Source organism: Idiotropiscis lumnitzeri, chromosome 1 (assembly GCF_059441095.1).
Source record: "Idiotropiscis lumnitzeri isolate Australia: NSW breed Sydney's pygmy pipehorse chromosome 1, RoL_Ilum_1.0, whole genome shotgun sequence".
Classification (NCBI taxonomy): domain Eukaryota; kingdom Metazoa; phylum Chordata; class Actinopteri; order Syngnathiformes; family Syngnathidae; genus Idiotropiscis; species Idiotropiscis lumnitzeri.
This window is the reverse complement of record NC_142391.1, coordinates 27,285,656-27,300,659: the sequence shown is the minus strand read 5'-3', so window position 1 is coordinate 27,300,659 and position 15,004 is coordinate 27,285,656. Positions and strand designations below refer to the sequence as shown.

Genomic DNA, 15,004 nt, shown 5'->3' with positions numbered 1-15,004 from the left:
TATCTTCTCCCTCTCACAAATCACCCCATGATATGACCTCTTAATGGTTTGAGCGGTTCCACTTGATTCCCCGCGGACACCGCTCCTGAATAATTAAATGATTCCGACTGCTTTGCGGGGGTCCGTCTCCATGGTGACCCCTCCTCCCAGTGAAGTGATGTCAATCTGGTGTCTGCTTATTGTCACCTTAAAGTGAAAAATAAAAAGGGGTGGCGTCAAAGAAAATCCTGTAAGATTTCTACTCCGGGCTTATCTTTTTCTTTGTTGTTGGTTTGGTTTCTTGTTGTCACCACCGATGGGAAACAGTGATTGCAAAGAAGTAAAAAAGTGACAACATGACACTCGTAGAAGCAGAAATGTACTAAGACAGACTAGAGGAACGCGTCTGGTTTCAGCGTATCATTGGCTGGGTGGAGCTATGTGATTGAACAGGCAAGCATATGTTGTGTACTTGCGGAAACAGAACTCAGAGTATAGGGAAGATAATTTGCACAAAGCATTTTCACTTGTGGAGCCAGCACTTCATTCACTACACTGTGTGTATGTGTGGCACGGACTCATCATGTGAGTCACCACCATATCGGTCATTTCACTGCGCTGTGAAGTACGTGCTGCTTATCAGATGCTAATCCGTGTATCCTCCATAACACATTGCAGCTCTGCTTACCTTTGAATTTGCTGTAAAGCTGGTGAAAAAATGGTGGATATGGCTCTTTCTGCATGGTAGTGATATTAAGTTCTTTGCCTTGATTTTCATCTTTGGATTTCATCTCGTCTTCGATCATGTCTTTACTTTTGTATAGTGTAATGAATATGCTTTGTGTATGAATGGTGCTATAGAAATAACTTCCTGGCCCTAAATGGTTGTTCCCTCATGTTGCTGCAACCACATAGCAGATGTAGATGTGGTTCAACCCATCAACCTCATTGCATGTTAGTAAGTATGGATACGAGGTCTGTGGTTTGCGCTATTATTAGCGTCAGCGCGACGTACTTTTCCGCACGGCGTGGCGCTTTTCTAATCAGGCCCAAAGAAATGCAATAAAAATAGGATTACGACGTAGTTGTTTTTCGTCCAAAGCGCTTACGCCGTGTTTTCATCATGAACTTCAATTCAATTTGGTTATTAGGACATGAGGGAGCCGCTGTGTTTAAATGCTGAAACCCAGCGTGGGATTTATGAAGGCACTCCTGAAGCCATTTAGCTGCAGTACAACCACATTGCTGAGTGTATTTGCGGCGGTGTTAACAAACTGTTGCGTGGCTTCAATTTCACAGATTTTTGTTTGCGGATCAATGAGCCTTGTGGAGGTGTTTAAGGGTCAAATCTTTACTGTGGGCTCATGATAGGCACAATTTAATGAGATATACAGTATAGATGGACCTTCACAAAGATTTTTAGTTTGAATATTATATGTTTCGTATACAATGTAAACAAAACCCCCCCAAAAAAACCTGTATTTTTTGTTGGGCTAAAACAAAATTAAATTGGAACAACTCTAAAATTATTGACATTTCTGACAACAATGTTCGTAAGCTCAACAAAGCTAAGCAAAGTCGTTTGCTCCAAACCAACTTTCTGAGTTGTTTTTACTTATATCACATGTGTCAAACTCAAGGTTCCGGGGGCCAAATCTGGCCCGCGGCGTCATTTTATGTCATTTTAAATCATGTGATCAACTTCCTGTTTCTAGCACTTCTTCACGTCCTCTGACCTGGGCTTCCTTCCGTCATCATCTTTATTCATAAAAAAATAATCGTCCTCCTTCCCTGTCCGTCCTTAAAACACTTCCGTCTTTAAGTTTCACCAGTCCATTGTCGCGTCGACTGCTGTCTTCAGTTACAATTTAAATCATGTTAAGTCTAGTACTCAGTATTGACTCAAATATAAATATTTATTCTCATGCTTGGATCTAAACAATAGAACTAAAGAGGCATCGCCACTTATTGGGAGACGTTGAAAGAGATACCTGCGAAAGCAAATTTTCTTCAGCATTTCAGCATGTCTGTCTCGTGTATTTTTTAGGGACAGTACAGTATGTCATTGCAGGATTTAGGTTTGGAACTCAGTCGAATTCCGATATAGCAGATTGCTTTACTTTTTCTCACTTCTTTCCAGAACACTTTGTACTGCGGAAGTCAATCATCATCTCTGTGTCCTCACTTTAACATTCAGTGTGCTGAAAGGACACTATTCTCTCTCTGCTGCAGAATGTTTTTTTTTTTCTTTTGCACTTTTTGTTGCCGTAACAAGGCGGCCATTAAGGCACAGAAAGAGGGCGAGCAGTGAAATGATCGCTCTGTCCTTCACAGATGTTTTGATTATTGTTGTCCATCAAAGCTGAAAGCCGCACGCATGCAGCTTCACCTTGGTGTTAAAAACACGATCCAAAGTGATTACTTCATCTTGAGGACAATGTTTAACGGTAAAGCAAATTCTCCATGTTAAAAAAAAAAGAAAAAGAGAAGTAAAAAATGTTGCTTCACTATACATTTTTACTGTAATATTTGGACATTTTCTCATAATAAGACTTTTGTTTTGCGTTATTACAAACTATTTTCTTATTTCAACATTTTTTTGCATAATTTTGTACTAAGCCCAATTTACTCTAATTAATCTACAACATTTTTCTCAGAACATTGTGACGTCATTCTTGTAATATTCTGACTTCACTTTTGTAACATTAGATTTTTGTCTGGTAACATTTGATTCTAAGGCTACTCTCTTGTGACAATTGTAAAATGTCTTTTCTTGTGACATTGCAAGTTTAATTTGGTCAGATAACATTTTTTTGGAAAAATCACAAATTGTTGCAATAATTATATTTTAAGTGTTTCTTTTAAAATTATGACAAGGACTTTTCAGTACCACTTTTTTCAGACTAATAACAGTACAAGTTTTCATTCTTGAATACTCACTGATACCGATACCAAGTCTTAATACCTCTAGTAGTAATGGTTCATACAATTTCAACGAACGCAATTTCTTTCTGACGCGTATGATGCGTCACAGATGTGCCAAGGGACCGCAGCGATGTCAGATTTTTTTTTTTTGCCGGAAGTATCGTTGGCTGGTGTTTGCATCCTTCATAAGTACCCGGAATAAGGCCGGTATTGGCACTTGCCAATCACTATGTGTAATTATTTTAAACAGAATTTCTTGCAATAGTCTGACTTATGAAATATTTTTTGTTGATTTTTCTTTTACATTATGACTTCAATTTTAGAAATGTGACTCTTTGCAAACAATATTATGACCTTTATTATTATCATTATTATTATTATTATGTGTGTGATGATTTCTTTTTCAGTTAGATAATTGGTGTACTGTGATGCTTCTGATATTGTTGGCAAAATATGGCATTATCTTTCCATGTTAATGTCTCATCCATATTGCATAACACTCATGTTGCCAGACAACCAAGAGGCATGTAAGGGCCCTAAATGACGATCAGCGTGACACGGGGCCCAATCGTCCCCACACTCAATCCTTTCCCCTCAGTTGCTGTGGCATCCCAGCGATGTCGTCATTAATTCATGGCACAAATTAACACATGTTTAGCCACCCACTGTTGACTTTGCTTTATTTGCAAGCATTAACCTTCCTAGCCATCAAACTGCGCGTCTTCGTGTGGTTATGTTTGCATGTGTGTGTTTTGGGAGGAAGACGGTAAGCTTCATAGCTTCCTCACCTAGCAACTGGCCCTGGAGAGATGCTCAAATGTTCGGAAAACACACGCACACTTGGCTCTCCCATTATGCGCCTTACAAGATGGACGATCCTCCTGATGGGTCCACATTGCTTTAACTTTACGACCAAATAGCAAAGACGAAATCATCCATGTGGTCTCCATGGTAGCCAAATGAGGTCACCTTCCTTTTTTTAGGCCCAGATCCCCAAATTGTTGTGTGTCAAGCACACTTTATCAATCCGATGATTAATGACTGATATCCATTTGATAAGGACGATGCTAGAAAAGGAGGAGTGAGGGAAATGCGCCTGTTGACGCAATTTGTCTTGTGTTTTAATATGGACCGACAGTGCGACACACACACTCAGACACACACACGCACACCCCCACAAGCACACATGGGGGCACCTTGCCCACCTGTGGTTATTCCTGACTCCTGGAGCCAGCCATCTTCTCCTAGCTTCCATTCCTCTCCTCTGCCAATCATCTGTGTGCTCTCCTTCTCTCTCCTCATCTCTTCCATTTTGATCCTTCACAAGTCTTCCCGTTTTTTTTTTCTTTTTTCTTTTTAATCTTATGACAAGCCGGAGCTTTTTACCCCCTGAAGAGGATTCATAAGGTCAAGGAGTAAGTCCTACAAGGAGCTTCGCTGACTGAGAGTGGTAAGAAATCAGCCATTTACTCAATGATTTCAATGAGCAAGAGAAGTTTTCAACAACTTGGTCAGAAATATTAATTTGACACGCAGTGGTCGGGAAGGAGAGCTGTCAAGTGCACTGAATAAATGATAATTGGCTCCATATTATTTCTTGGTCTGATCCTCCATCTGTTGCTTGTTGGACACAGGCGCAACCATATGCTCAACATGTATAAATTATCAGTAGCCCGCTGCATAAAACATAAATAGAGCCAACAACTATAGTTGTTTTTTTTTCCAAGTTTTGCTATACTTTTAGACCTTCTATGCTTTGTGTGTGCTTGTTATTGAAAGACTTTTTATATAGCCTGTATCTCTTGTTATGACAGAACTTTGGTGTGTTTGCACATCACTGGTAGTCCACGATGCACTGATATGTGACTTTGCCTCCAGGCGGCTATACGCTTTACAGACAGGTTGCTCCCTCATTAGAGTCTGCGGTCGGGTCCAACAGCATATGCAAAAACACAAAAAGAAATTTACCAGCGCCTCATGTTGAGTCTATCATTTCCAGTGAAAGTCAAGCAATGTGGCCCTTTTTCCCTGTTGGACACTGCCTTTGCTTTGCGCTCATCTGAAACCACTGTTTGTGATCTGGAAGTATTTGCGTGTCTTCTTAATATGTTCAAGGGAAATGGCCCCAGCTGCACAGTCACTTTGCTTTTCTGATTGGATCTGTTCCCCTCGAGTATTATGTGTAAACATGCACCTCATCCACAAAGCCAAGGCACTTCGATAAATGCACAAATATTTGCAAAAGAGAAACACCCACATTGTCTGTATATGGAGGCTGCACATGAATTATTGATGGCGGCAGCCTGCTTAAAAATGCATCCCCAACCTTTCTGTCAAACACAAAGAGTAAGTCATAATTAGTGTCGGGATGTTGCCTTGGCGTAAACATCAGATGCTGATACTTTAAAATCATTATTACTTTTGAATAATCGTGACATGTTAGTTGTACTTCATTCAAGAAAATTTGTGTTAGAACAATCACCGATTCAGTATATTATTTTGGGTTGAATGTCGCTCCAAGGTTTTATTAGGATTTCTTGACTATAATTGGTTTCTTTATCCTTTATGTTGCAGGTGTGTAATTCTGCAATAGGAAGACATGTTTATCATGTCATTAAATATCAAGAACACATGCCTGGAACGATTTAATTGATGCCATTTTGATTTGAAGCAGTAGTGAACTTGACTCGTTGACTAATGGTTCAACCCCAAATAATAACGCAACTACACAAGGTCAGCAGTCATGTTTTTTTTTTTTTAAAAAAAAGGAAGGACTTAGCCAGAAATGTTTTTTTTCGTCCCTTAAATCGTTTCTAAATGGTTCAAGTGCTGCGTGTATAGAATTCAAATATTTGCACCTGGGGCAGAATGAAATCTTGTATATCGGCCCTGCTGAGTGAGAGATAGAGAGAGATTTATTATTTTTAATTCTAAAACTTCTGCCAGTATCCTCTCATCATGCACAAATGCTTTTTTTTTGGGGGGGGGGCGTTCTGATGAAATGCAAGGACTGCGAGGACGGAAGTGCTTTAAAAAAACACAGGACTGGCAGGAATCTCTGAAAACGGATGTATCCGTGTTTGGGAATTTGGCAAACCGCGCTACCGGATGCTGGGGAGTGCATTTTGTATTACAAGCCTCCGATGCCACTGACAAGTTGGTATCAGAGAGTAGACTAAACCAGGTAGACTAAAAGCAGGTCTAAGTTGTGGTGCAGGTGGTGTAATGTGATTTGATGACAGTGCAAGTTGACAGATTCTGCACTTTTCTGATATGTGTGGTGGATGTCATTGTATTTCATTCCTAAATATGACAACATCTTGCGCCAACTCCTCTGAATCATTATAGAAATCAGTTCATTGATTGCATTCTTATCATCGTTTTTAACACATTACACATTGCGGCTCGATGAGTGTGCGTGTGTGTGGGGGTGTGTGTGTGTGTGTGTGTGCAGGATTGGGGGTGCAACGCAAAGCCGAGCTGACTGTTAACATGAAATTAATAAGTAAACAAAATTGAAGACAAAGCATGAATGAGCCTCCGGATTTGTCATGCTTCAACAAGGCCACACGGGATTCATCCATCTCATTTTCTAAAATACGTTCGATAAAATTTATTCATTGAGTAAGGCGGGCACACACGTTTTTCAGAGACAAATAAATCAGATCAGTGCGAAAGAAGATGGATGTGGTGAAATGTTCGGAAAAAAGCACAGAGTCCTGAGCGATAGTTGTCGGTCACTTCTGCCTCTTGCATGAGATTCATTTGTTAGTATCTGAGCCAATACCAAGTTCTGCTTATGAATCCAAATGAGACGTTAGTGCAAGACTTTCATCCGATATGCAAATAGAACCTATAATATCCTTCGCCGCATGCACACACGTAAAAAAAAAAGAAAAAAAAAAGTTTAGAGTGGAATTGATAGAACACAGATGTCTCTCATACAAGCAAGTGTCTTTTTTGTAACCAGGTACGCCCTCATACTAATTGCCAAAATGTCAACATTTGTCCTTGAAATAGAATGGTTGCAAAGAAATATGACATTCCAATTCCACATGATGTAAACTAACATGATTTTAAAATTGGGCACCCTAACCACTTCCCCACCAAGTTGCCGAGGAGGATTTATGTTGCTAGGGATTAGCCCACTTGGAATGAATCACTAAAATGCGTTGCAGAATTTTATATACTTAGCTTTTACCCCAAAATATATTCATACCATCCTGATCTGTTCGATTCACTTTGTATATGTATCATATGCTGTATTACCACTGAAAACTAACAACACTTATGATAAATTTGATATTCAGGATTTTTATTTTTCACATTAAAAATGAACAGTTTTTCTACAAATTACATTCAAACATTTTACCATATCATTCCGTATCATTCCATATTCTTCAATATCATTCCACGTGATTCGACAATTCCGCAGCATCTCAGATGAGCCTCCGCTTTTTAGTATTCAATTGTCTATTTTCAAATGTAATATTTGAAAATATTTCATGAAAATAATTTGATCTTGCTGAAAATGCTTTCCTATAATATTATCTCTTTTGGGTGTCATTCCTCAGAGGAAGATGACGCGGAAATCTCACAGTCGAAGAGTTCTCACCCCGCTGTGTACAGAGATAAAGGTAAGCAACAGCTTTGTTTTTGCCCAGGAAAGGCATCATATCGATACGATCCGACTTATGGTCGTAAACTTTCTCTGCACAAATGTTTAATTTGTATCTTGAAAACATTCTTTAATGTATATTGACACAAATTCCTATCTGGGGTCATTTTAGTTTTTAGTCGTCTGACGACCACAGTAAAAAAAGAAAATGCTTTATTAGCTTTTGATGGTTAAATATTTTTTACAGTGACATGAAGGGCCAGCTCACTGCGACTTTACTAGCAATGAGCTTGAAGGGAAGCTTCAGTGACGTTAATATTGGCACTAATATAATAGGTTTGCATGTAAAAATAAAATCAGTTCTAAAATGTCCCCCCTGAAAAACCTCTGGAGCGATTTGAAGGCTTATTTTGTGATGAGATTCACGAAAAATTGATAGGTCCCCTTTTGGAGCTCGGCTCGTTATTTTTTTCCAGTTTCAGCGTCGACGTCACAGGAGGGAGGCAAGCGAGGTAATATTGCTCGAATTGTCAGTTCTGTTGTCTAAAACGGCGACCAATCGCCACCAAAACGCAAATGCACATTAATACTCTTGTCCACTTCAAGTGTGTGTTAGTCTAAAAGCAATCTGCACAATAGTATGGATTTATTGACATCAAATTTGAGCTCATGTGATCATCTCCACAAACCAAAAATATCATGCTGATCGATTCTCCACTTATACAGGCTGAAGCGGACAAGAGGATGAATGCGCACACGAACCCCGACTGGTTAAATTTCAGATATTTAGCTACACTGAAGTCGTGTCAACTCTCAAGAGGTGAGACAGCGGCTGACAGTGGCCAGCAGGTGGGCATAGATCTTGAAAGCCCCCCCTCCTTTCCATGTGAAGTGCTTTGCCACCGTCTTGTGGCGTCTATATGCAATAACGAACCCTCCTGTACGTGAGGGGTCAGTTATTACAGTTTTGTGTTATTCAGAAATGATCACCAATGCAAAACACTAATTGTGCTAAAAATGTAATTGTAGAAAATCCAAACGAATGTAATATTCTGTGCTAGAGAATCCTTGTGCTTGTTGCACTTTTAATGTTTACACTGACGGAAAGAGAAATAATTTTAGCTGAGTTTCAGTGTCTGTGAGTGGGTGACGAATGCGCTGGATTTTCAGACAGCAATTTCAAAAGCTCAGATTTAACGCAGAAACTAAGCTACGGATTTATAAAAGTTAGATTAGGAAACACACAATCATTTTTTTTCCTTCTTACCAGCAGCTTAATTTCTGCATTTAAATGTGGAGAAATTCATGACAACTCAAATGTTCCAGTGCACTTTCATGTGGTTACTGACAGAGATTATTACACCTGGAGGTCGACCTGCATGCTGATTCTGACTTTGGAAAATCCATCACTTTTCGCTATTGTGCGACAATATCTATTATAAAGTGCCAAAAGGTACTGTGCTGCTCCCTCACATAATGCAAGCCGCTTTTGTACGGACATGTTTTTGTTGTTTTCTTTCTCTTGTTTTTCTGTTATTTTAGTGGATCTAAATTGGACAGAGCACCGTAGAAAAAAATAGCCCCTGTGTCTTGACAGGCCAATTAAAAAGAGTCACGAACAACAGATTGTTAGCGACGGCCCAGAATGACCTATTATATTCACATTCATGACCATTAATGAGCTTTTTATGTGGCGTGCTTTAAAATGCATAGATTCTTCTTTTGGGTTAATCAACTTCTGTAAATGAAAACATTCTAATCGGGTGCTGCGGGTGTGCAAAAATAGGACATGACTGCTCGAGATGGTACAAGCATGGGACGGTCATAATGAAGAGCTGATGATGCAACATCAAAGTTTTCGGTGTCGTTGCTATGGAAACCCTGTGGAGGTGGATGCTTGATGTGAAAGAAAGGGGTGGACGTGAGGGAGACATGTCACAACAGATACTGTACGTCCAAACTCTTATAAACAAACTGTCAGCCACTGGTAAACATGTGAAAGCTTATTTGCCCTTCAGTTTGCCATTATTTTATACAGTGAACCAGAACTTTTTCAGTTCTGCAAATTCACAGATTTATTGAAGAATCGAAAAAGTATTATTTTGGCAACATCTGGTGGAATCTTGGTGTTTTAAAACGGTCATAGATGGCAATAAAACACAATGACAATAAACTGCCCAAAGTCATCGGACGCACTTGAAAGTAGCCACTCAGTCTCTATTATGTCAAAAAGTATTGTGACTATGGCAACAGTTGTGAGTCTCTCAGAGAATTTCAAGTCAAGGACTTTTATTTATAATTGTGTTTTGCGATTTCCATTTGCATCCAGCCTCTCTCCTCATACAGATTATACAGACATGTTATATGCGACATAGTTTCTCATTATTTGCAGTGCACATAATGTGCTTACTGGTTGTGCGTGTGTGTGTGTGTGTGTTTTCAATAAGGTTCCGCATGGGACCATGTACTTTAGCTCTACCGGTGGTTATAATCGATTTTGTATGTTCAGCCTATGTGCATTTTTACTGCCACACTTTACTCTTTCTATTCATTGCCTTGGGGGAGTTTGTATTCTTTTTATTTTTCATATTTTTTACAAACACACACACTTGTCAGAACGCCATCTCCCAGGTGACGAATGGTTGTTGTGGGCGACGGCAACAGTGTCCCCAGAGTTTGACACTGTCACCTCTTCTTACACGCTTCCATCCATTCCCTTGTTTTTGTTTTGCACCAGAAGAATCCCTTCATTGTTGCCACCCAAATAGGAGGCTCCCTCTGAGAGCTTTGAGAAAGAATACTTTATATAGAACACCCAGGTGGTGTGAAATCTGCAACTAACCCAAATGTTGCACATATACAAATAAAATCGTATTGGATTGTATTTTTAGAATTAGAATTAGAATTAGAATTAGAAATCCCTTTATTGTCATTGTACTCAAGTGTGCAACGAGATTAGATTAAGGGATGAATATTACTTTAAATATGGGAAAGTAATAATTAATTCATTTTTAGTTTTTGTTTATAATATGGTGAAGGAGAATCTCTGAGTGAGCTGAAGTGTTGCTTGCGTACCAGTGCCACATTGAGAAGATTTGTGCTGCCTGAGGGAAGAGAGGTATTGAGCTCAACTTATTGCCACCGTTATGGTCCATCCTTCCATTTTCCATGTCGCGTGTCCTCACTTGGGTTGCTGGTGAGCAGGAGCCAATCCCAGCTGGCTTCGGCGAAAAGGCGGAGGTACATAGTGGACTGGTCACCAGCTATTCTGTCGTCTTCATTCTGTTTTTGGAGAGTGAGACTGCTTCAGCAGGATTGTGTTGGATGCAATTAAGCAGTGCTCACCAGTTAGTCTTAATTGCTTTAATACATGACTAATCAGCAATTTATTACAAGTAATCGATGAATTAATCAATTGTTGTTGTGAATGAGTGAGCAGAAGCAGCAGTGGGTCAATTTCTGGAGTCTGAAGAGTTGATAAAGTCCAGTTATTGTGTTTGACTTCTAACTCCTAGCTCGCCACCAACTGGCTCACTTCTTATCAAGGTGAGAGTGTTTTGCACTTGGTTGACAGTCAAGACGGTTGATAAATGTTTTAAGATTGCAACCGTTTTAGCCAAGAATGGGTCATTTGTATTATTTTTTTCTTTTTTTTTTTTTTTTTAATGCGATAATCTTTTTTTCACCCTGAACAAACTGTTTGCAAGCTTAAAGGAATGTGCCATAGTTTGTCATTAAAGCAATATTAATATTCATATTTACGTGACTTACGTGCATGAAAAAGACTATAATAGGTTAAAAAAAGACATTAGCACTAAAATTACCCGCCACCCCCAAAAGACTGTAGTGATTTACAGACTTTTTTTTGTGACGAGATTTCTGACAAATTGGCACGCCCCCTTTTGGAGCTCGGCTTGTTATTTCTTTCCGGTTTTAGCGTCTACGTCACAGATGGGAGGCGAGCGAGGTAATATTATAGTAATACCGCGCCGATCGATTCTCCATTTGGACCGGCTGAAGCGGACACGAGCAAGAATGAGCACACGAACCCCAACTTGATGTATTTCGGACATTTAGCAAAACTAAAGTTGTGTCAACTCTCAGGAGTCAGACGGCGGCTGACAGCGGGCAGCAGGCAGCCATCGGCGAGTCAAGATCCGGATCATTCAAAGAGTGCATAAAAATATAGAAAATCTCAGAAAGTTGACTCCAGAGTGATTACTTTGAAAGAAGACCTTGACACAAATCCTGACACACCTTAAATGAAGTGAGTGAAAAATAGTAAGTGAGGTGCTAACTGTGTGAGCAGTATATGTCGGGTTTGAACCAAAATGAGGCTAGTGTGAGCTGCTTCATAGGTTGTTAACTATGCATACCAACGAGGAGGAAGAGTATTATATCGTGAGAATCAAGGTTTTGGAGCTCAGGTTTGGTCTCAGTGAGAGAGTTAGCAAGCTCACATTGAGGCTCCGCAGAATCCCCCCGCCCCCGTTTGTTCAGGAACCTTCCTTCGCCTCCTCTCCACCTGTGTCGTTATCTGCTCCTTTTTGTCATTCCGCTCTTTCTCCTCAAAGCAGAGATCCTAATTCCTGAAACCTTTCTCTTTTTTTCCACGTGGATCTCAGAAGCCCTCAGCCCCCCTCCTCCCCTCTCCTTCCTGCCCTCCCTCTGCCCACGAGGAGGCAAAACGAGGCTCACAACGAGCACATGCAACAGGGCGAAGCTTCTGTGTCGCCGCCTCTCTTCTCCGACTGGGCTACAAGAGAGACGAGAAGAGTACCAGAGTGCAGCCGAGTGAGCACTTGTTCTGCTTTTTCTTTTCACCCCCCACTTCCAATCACAAGATCAGACGGTGAGACAAAAGTAAAGGAGGGAAAAGGAAGATTTCTCTTTCATCATTTCCTGGACTGACGAGAAAACCCACTCAGACCTTGTAAGAGTTGCTCAGTTGGCAGACGAGTTTGGAAAGAGATCAACATGCCACCTGTGGCACCAGTTTGACGAAGAAGGCTGCCCTACTTATCACATCCTCTTCACCGCATTTCGACACCAATGGCTTCCAAGAAGAAGTGGGCAGAGCGCAGGGAGACGCGCAAAGAGCAACCATTCTCCACCCGCGACGATGCGTCTGTTGCATCTGGGGCGTCGGGGCCGGGGCGTCCCACCACCAGGGGGCGTTTCTCCGAGTCTTGGAAGAGGCTGAGCTCCAGAGGGGGGTCCACCAAAAGGGGGGCGCTGGGCTCTCAGCAGCCACCGGTAAGATTTTTTTGGAGGTTGCACACACTGGTCGCCATCCATTTCCCCAGACGTCAGTCAGGCTGATGGGAGGGTTAAGGAAGACCCAGTACTGTCAACTACAAAGTCGAACGTGACAGCAAGGCAAGCAGTGAGGGATTATGGGAAGTTAGAAAACTAACATCTTGGTTAAAGTTTACGATTGGATATGATTGGATATTATTATGATTAAAGTTATTACTGGTATCCCCAAACAGAAAAAAAAAAAAATTGGTGGTGGAATGTTAGTTTTGCTCCAGGTTCCTCATTGCTCAAATGAAACATTTGACAATAGTCAGTATCAAAGCATCCCATCTTTTTTTAGAGGCTGAAAAAAAACCGATGTGAGTGAACTTGTAATAGTAACTATACCAAAACTACCAAAACTCGTCTGCTAGAAGCGACATCATTTTGTTGCTCTTTTTTTATTGGCTACTGCTTGATGACATCGCTTCTGCGCGACAATCATTAAGAGGACTACATTACGGCAAACGGCCATGCTCTTAACATTGAAATACATTAATTTAAAATCAACCCCAATGGCTCGTGTATTAAATTCATTGCCAAAGACGAAAACAAAGGACATTTTCTCTATATAGTTAGTTTTCGTAAACTAAATGTTTACAATTATAGTTGTTTTCGTTTGCTAAACTATCCTTGGCGCTACCACCTACAGAACACCATTTGTGGTGGTGGGCAATTTTTAATAATATAAGAATACTTAACACTGGACTTAATCGTTTTGTTACATATTTGTATGTGCGCCCATATTGTTTGTACAGATTGCCCTGCTGTGGGAAGACGGCTTGTCATGTGTGCTTTGATACGTTGCCCCGAAAGTCCGACTGGCAATGATGAAACCGCTGCTCTATTTTTGAAATTATTGCTGGTATTTGTGAATGAAGGTCAGGGCGTACGGAATTGGCCGCTCACTGCCAATATTTATGTATTTGGGTTGTCCGCCAGGAAGTGTGACTGGAGGCATCTTAAGTTTTCAAGTATTTGGACTGAAAAATGCAGTCAAACTGGATCATTGACAACAGTGTGGTTTTTCTGCTAAAGTGTTGGTCTCATTGCATATTTTCTTTTCTTGTGCTGCCAATAAGTAACTCATCTTGAGCTTGTGGGATTTGTTGCATGGATATAAACAGCAGAATTGCCTTGCCGTGTGTGTGTGTGGGGGTGGGTGTGAGGGTGTGGGGGTGCGTGTGTGTGTGTGTGTGTGTCACCTGTTTTTTTTGTCTAAAAATGGTATATACAGTCCATCTCAAAAGTGTATTTATCACGAACAACCATTTTATTCTATCTTCTTGAAGGATAATCCAACACATCCATTGTTGTCTAAAAAGACAAGCGAGCAAACCTCACAGTGAAGAAAACAAACTGTGCCCAAAGAATAAAAAGTGTTATATATGTGTGTGTGTATTGCTTTAATCCTCTCAGACCCGAAATTCACCAGAGCTGCACATGTTATTACCAAAATCTCCTTCCACTCACCCATGAAAACTTCTCAGAGCTGTTGGATGTTCGACACTTCCCGCTCCACTACTTTTCACTTTTGGGTGTCCCACTGGTTCTCAGTTGCGTTCATGTCTGGAGGCACATTCAACTTCCTTAGCAAGTACATGTAGAATTCATCTTTTGCCTCATCGAATGAATTTCACTGTGCTCTTAGACCCCCTGACCATGCTGATGCCATCACCATGTTTGACTTCAGGCAAGACAAAATGATCTCGGTAGTCCTCCTTCGGGTGCTTTCACACTTGCTGGACCCCACCACCATCCCAGCTCATCAAACCACAACACATTGTTTCTCGACTTGTCTTCAGCCCACTCTGAGCAGCTTTTATTGAGAGCCAGCTTCGGGCTGTGGGGAGGATGGGGGGGCGTACAATGATCAGCAAATTTGTGCTCGCCTTGAACCTGGCATCTTTATGGACAGTTCGGCATCCTATCAATCAGTTTTCCTTCAAGGTGGTCATCCCTTCCTTCGGTCACTAGAAAATGGGGGGGTGTTGCATTTCGCTATTGAAATACTCAGCCGACGGCGAGGAGTTTTGGGATAATCACATTGGCATTGACTACAAAATGTGGTGTCTGCGTTTCAAGATGTCTCGACTTAAGGAATGGGAGAACGGATTTACTTTGTATAAACTCAGTCACGCTGTGTGAAAACGCCTAGAAAGCTGGCAAAAACTTTGTCCTGAA

At 40.8% G+C, this 15,004-nt stretch overlaps 1 protein-coding gene across 2 annotated transcripts in view; it reads left to right on the top strand.

The window, feature by feature from the left end:
- The first annotated feature begins 12,451 nt into the window (after positions 1-12,451).
- Positions 12,452-15,004, top strand: part of trpm3 (transient receptor potential cation channel, subfamily M, member 3) — a 128,984-nt gene continuing 126,431 nt past the window's right edge. For both annotated transcript variants that reach the window (XM_088292446.1, XM_088292437.1), the window contains exon 1: positions 12,452-12,778. In XM_088292446.1, the coding sequence (XP_088148572.1) occupies positions 12,575-12,778 (204 nt within the window). In that variant the 5' untranslated portion in view covers positions 12,452-12,574. The remainder of the gene's footprint in view (positions 12,779-15,004) is intronic.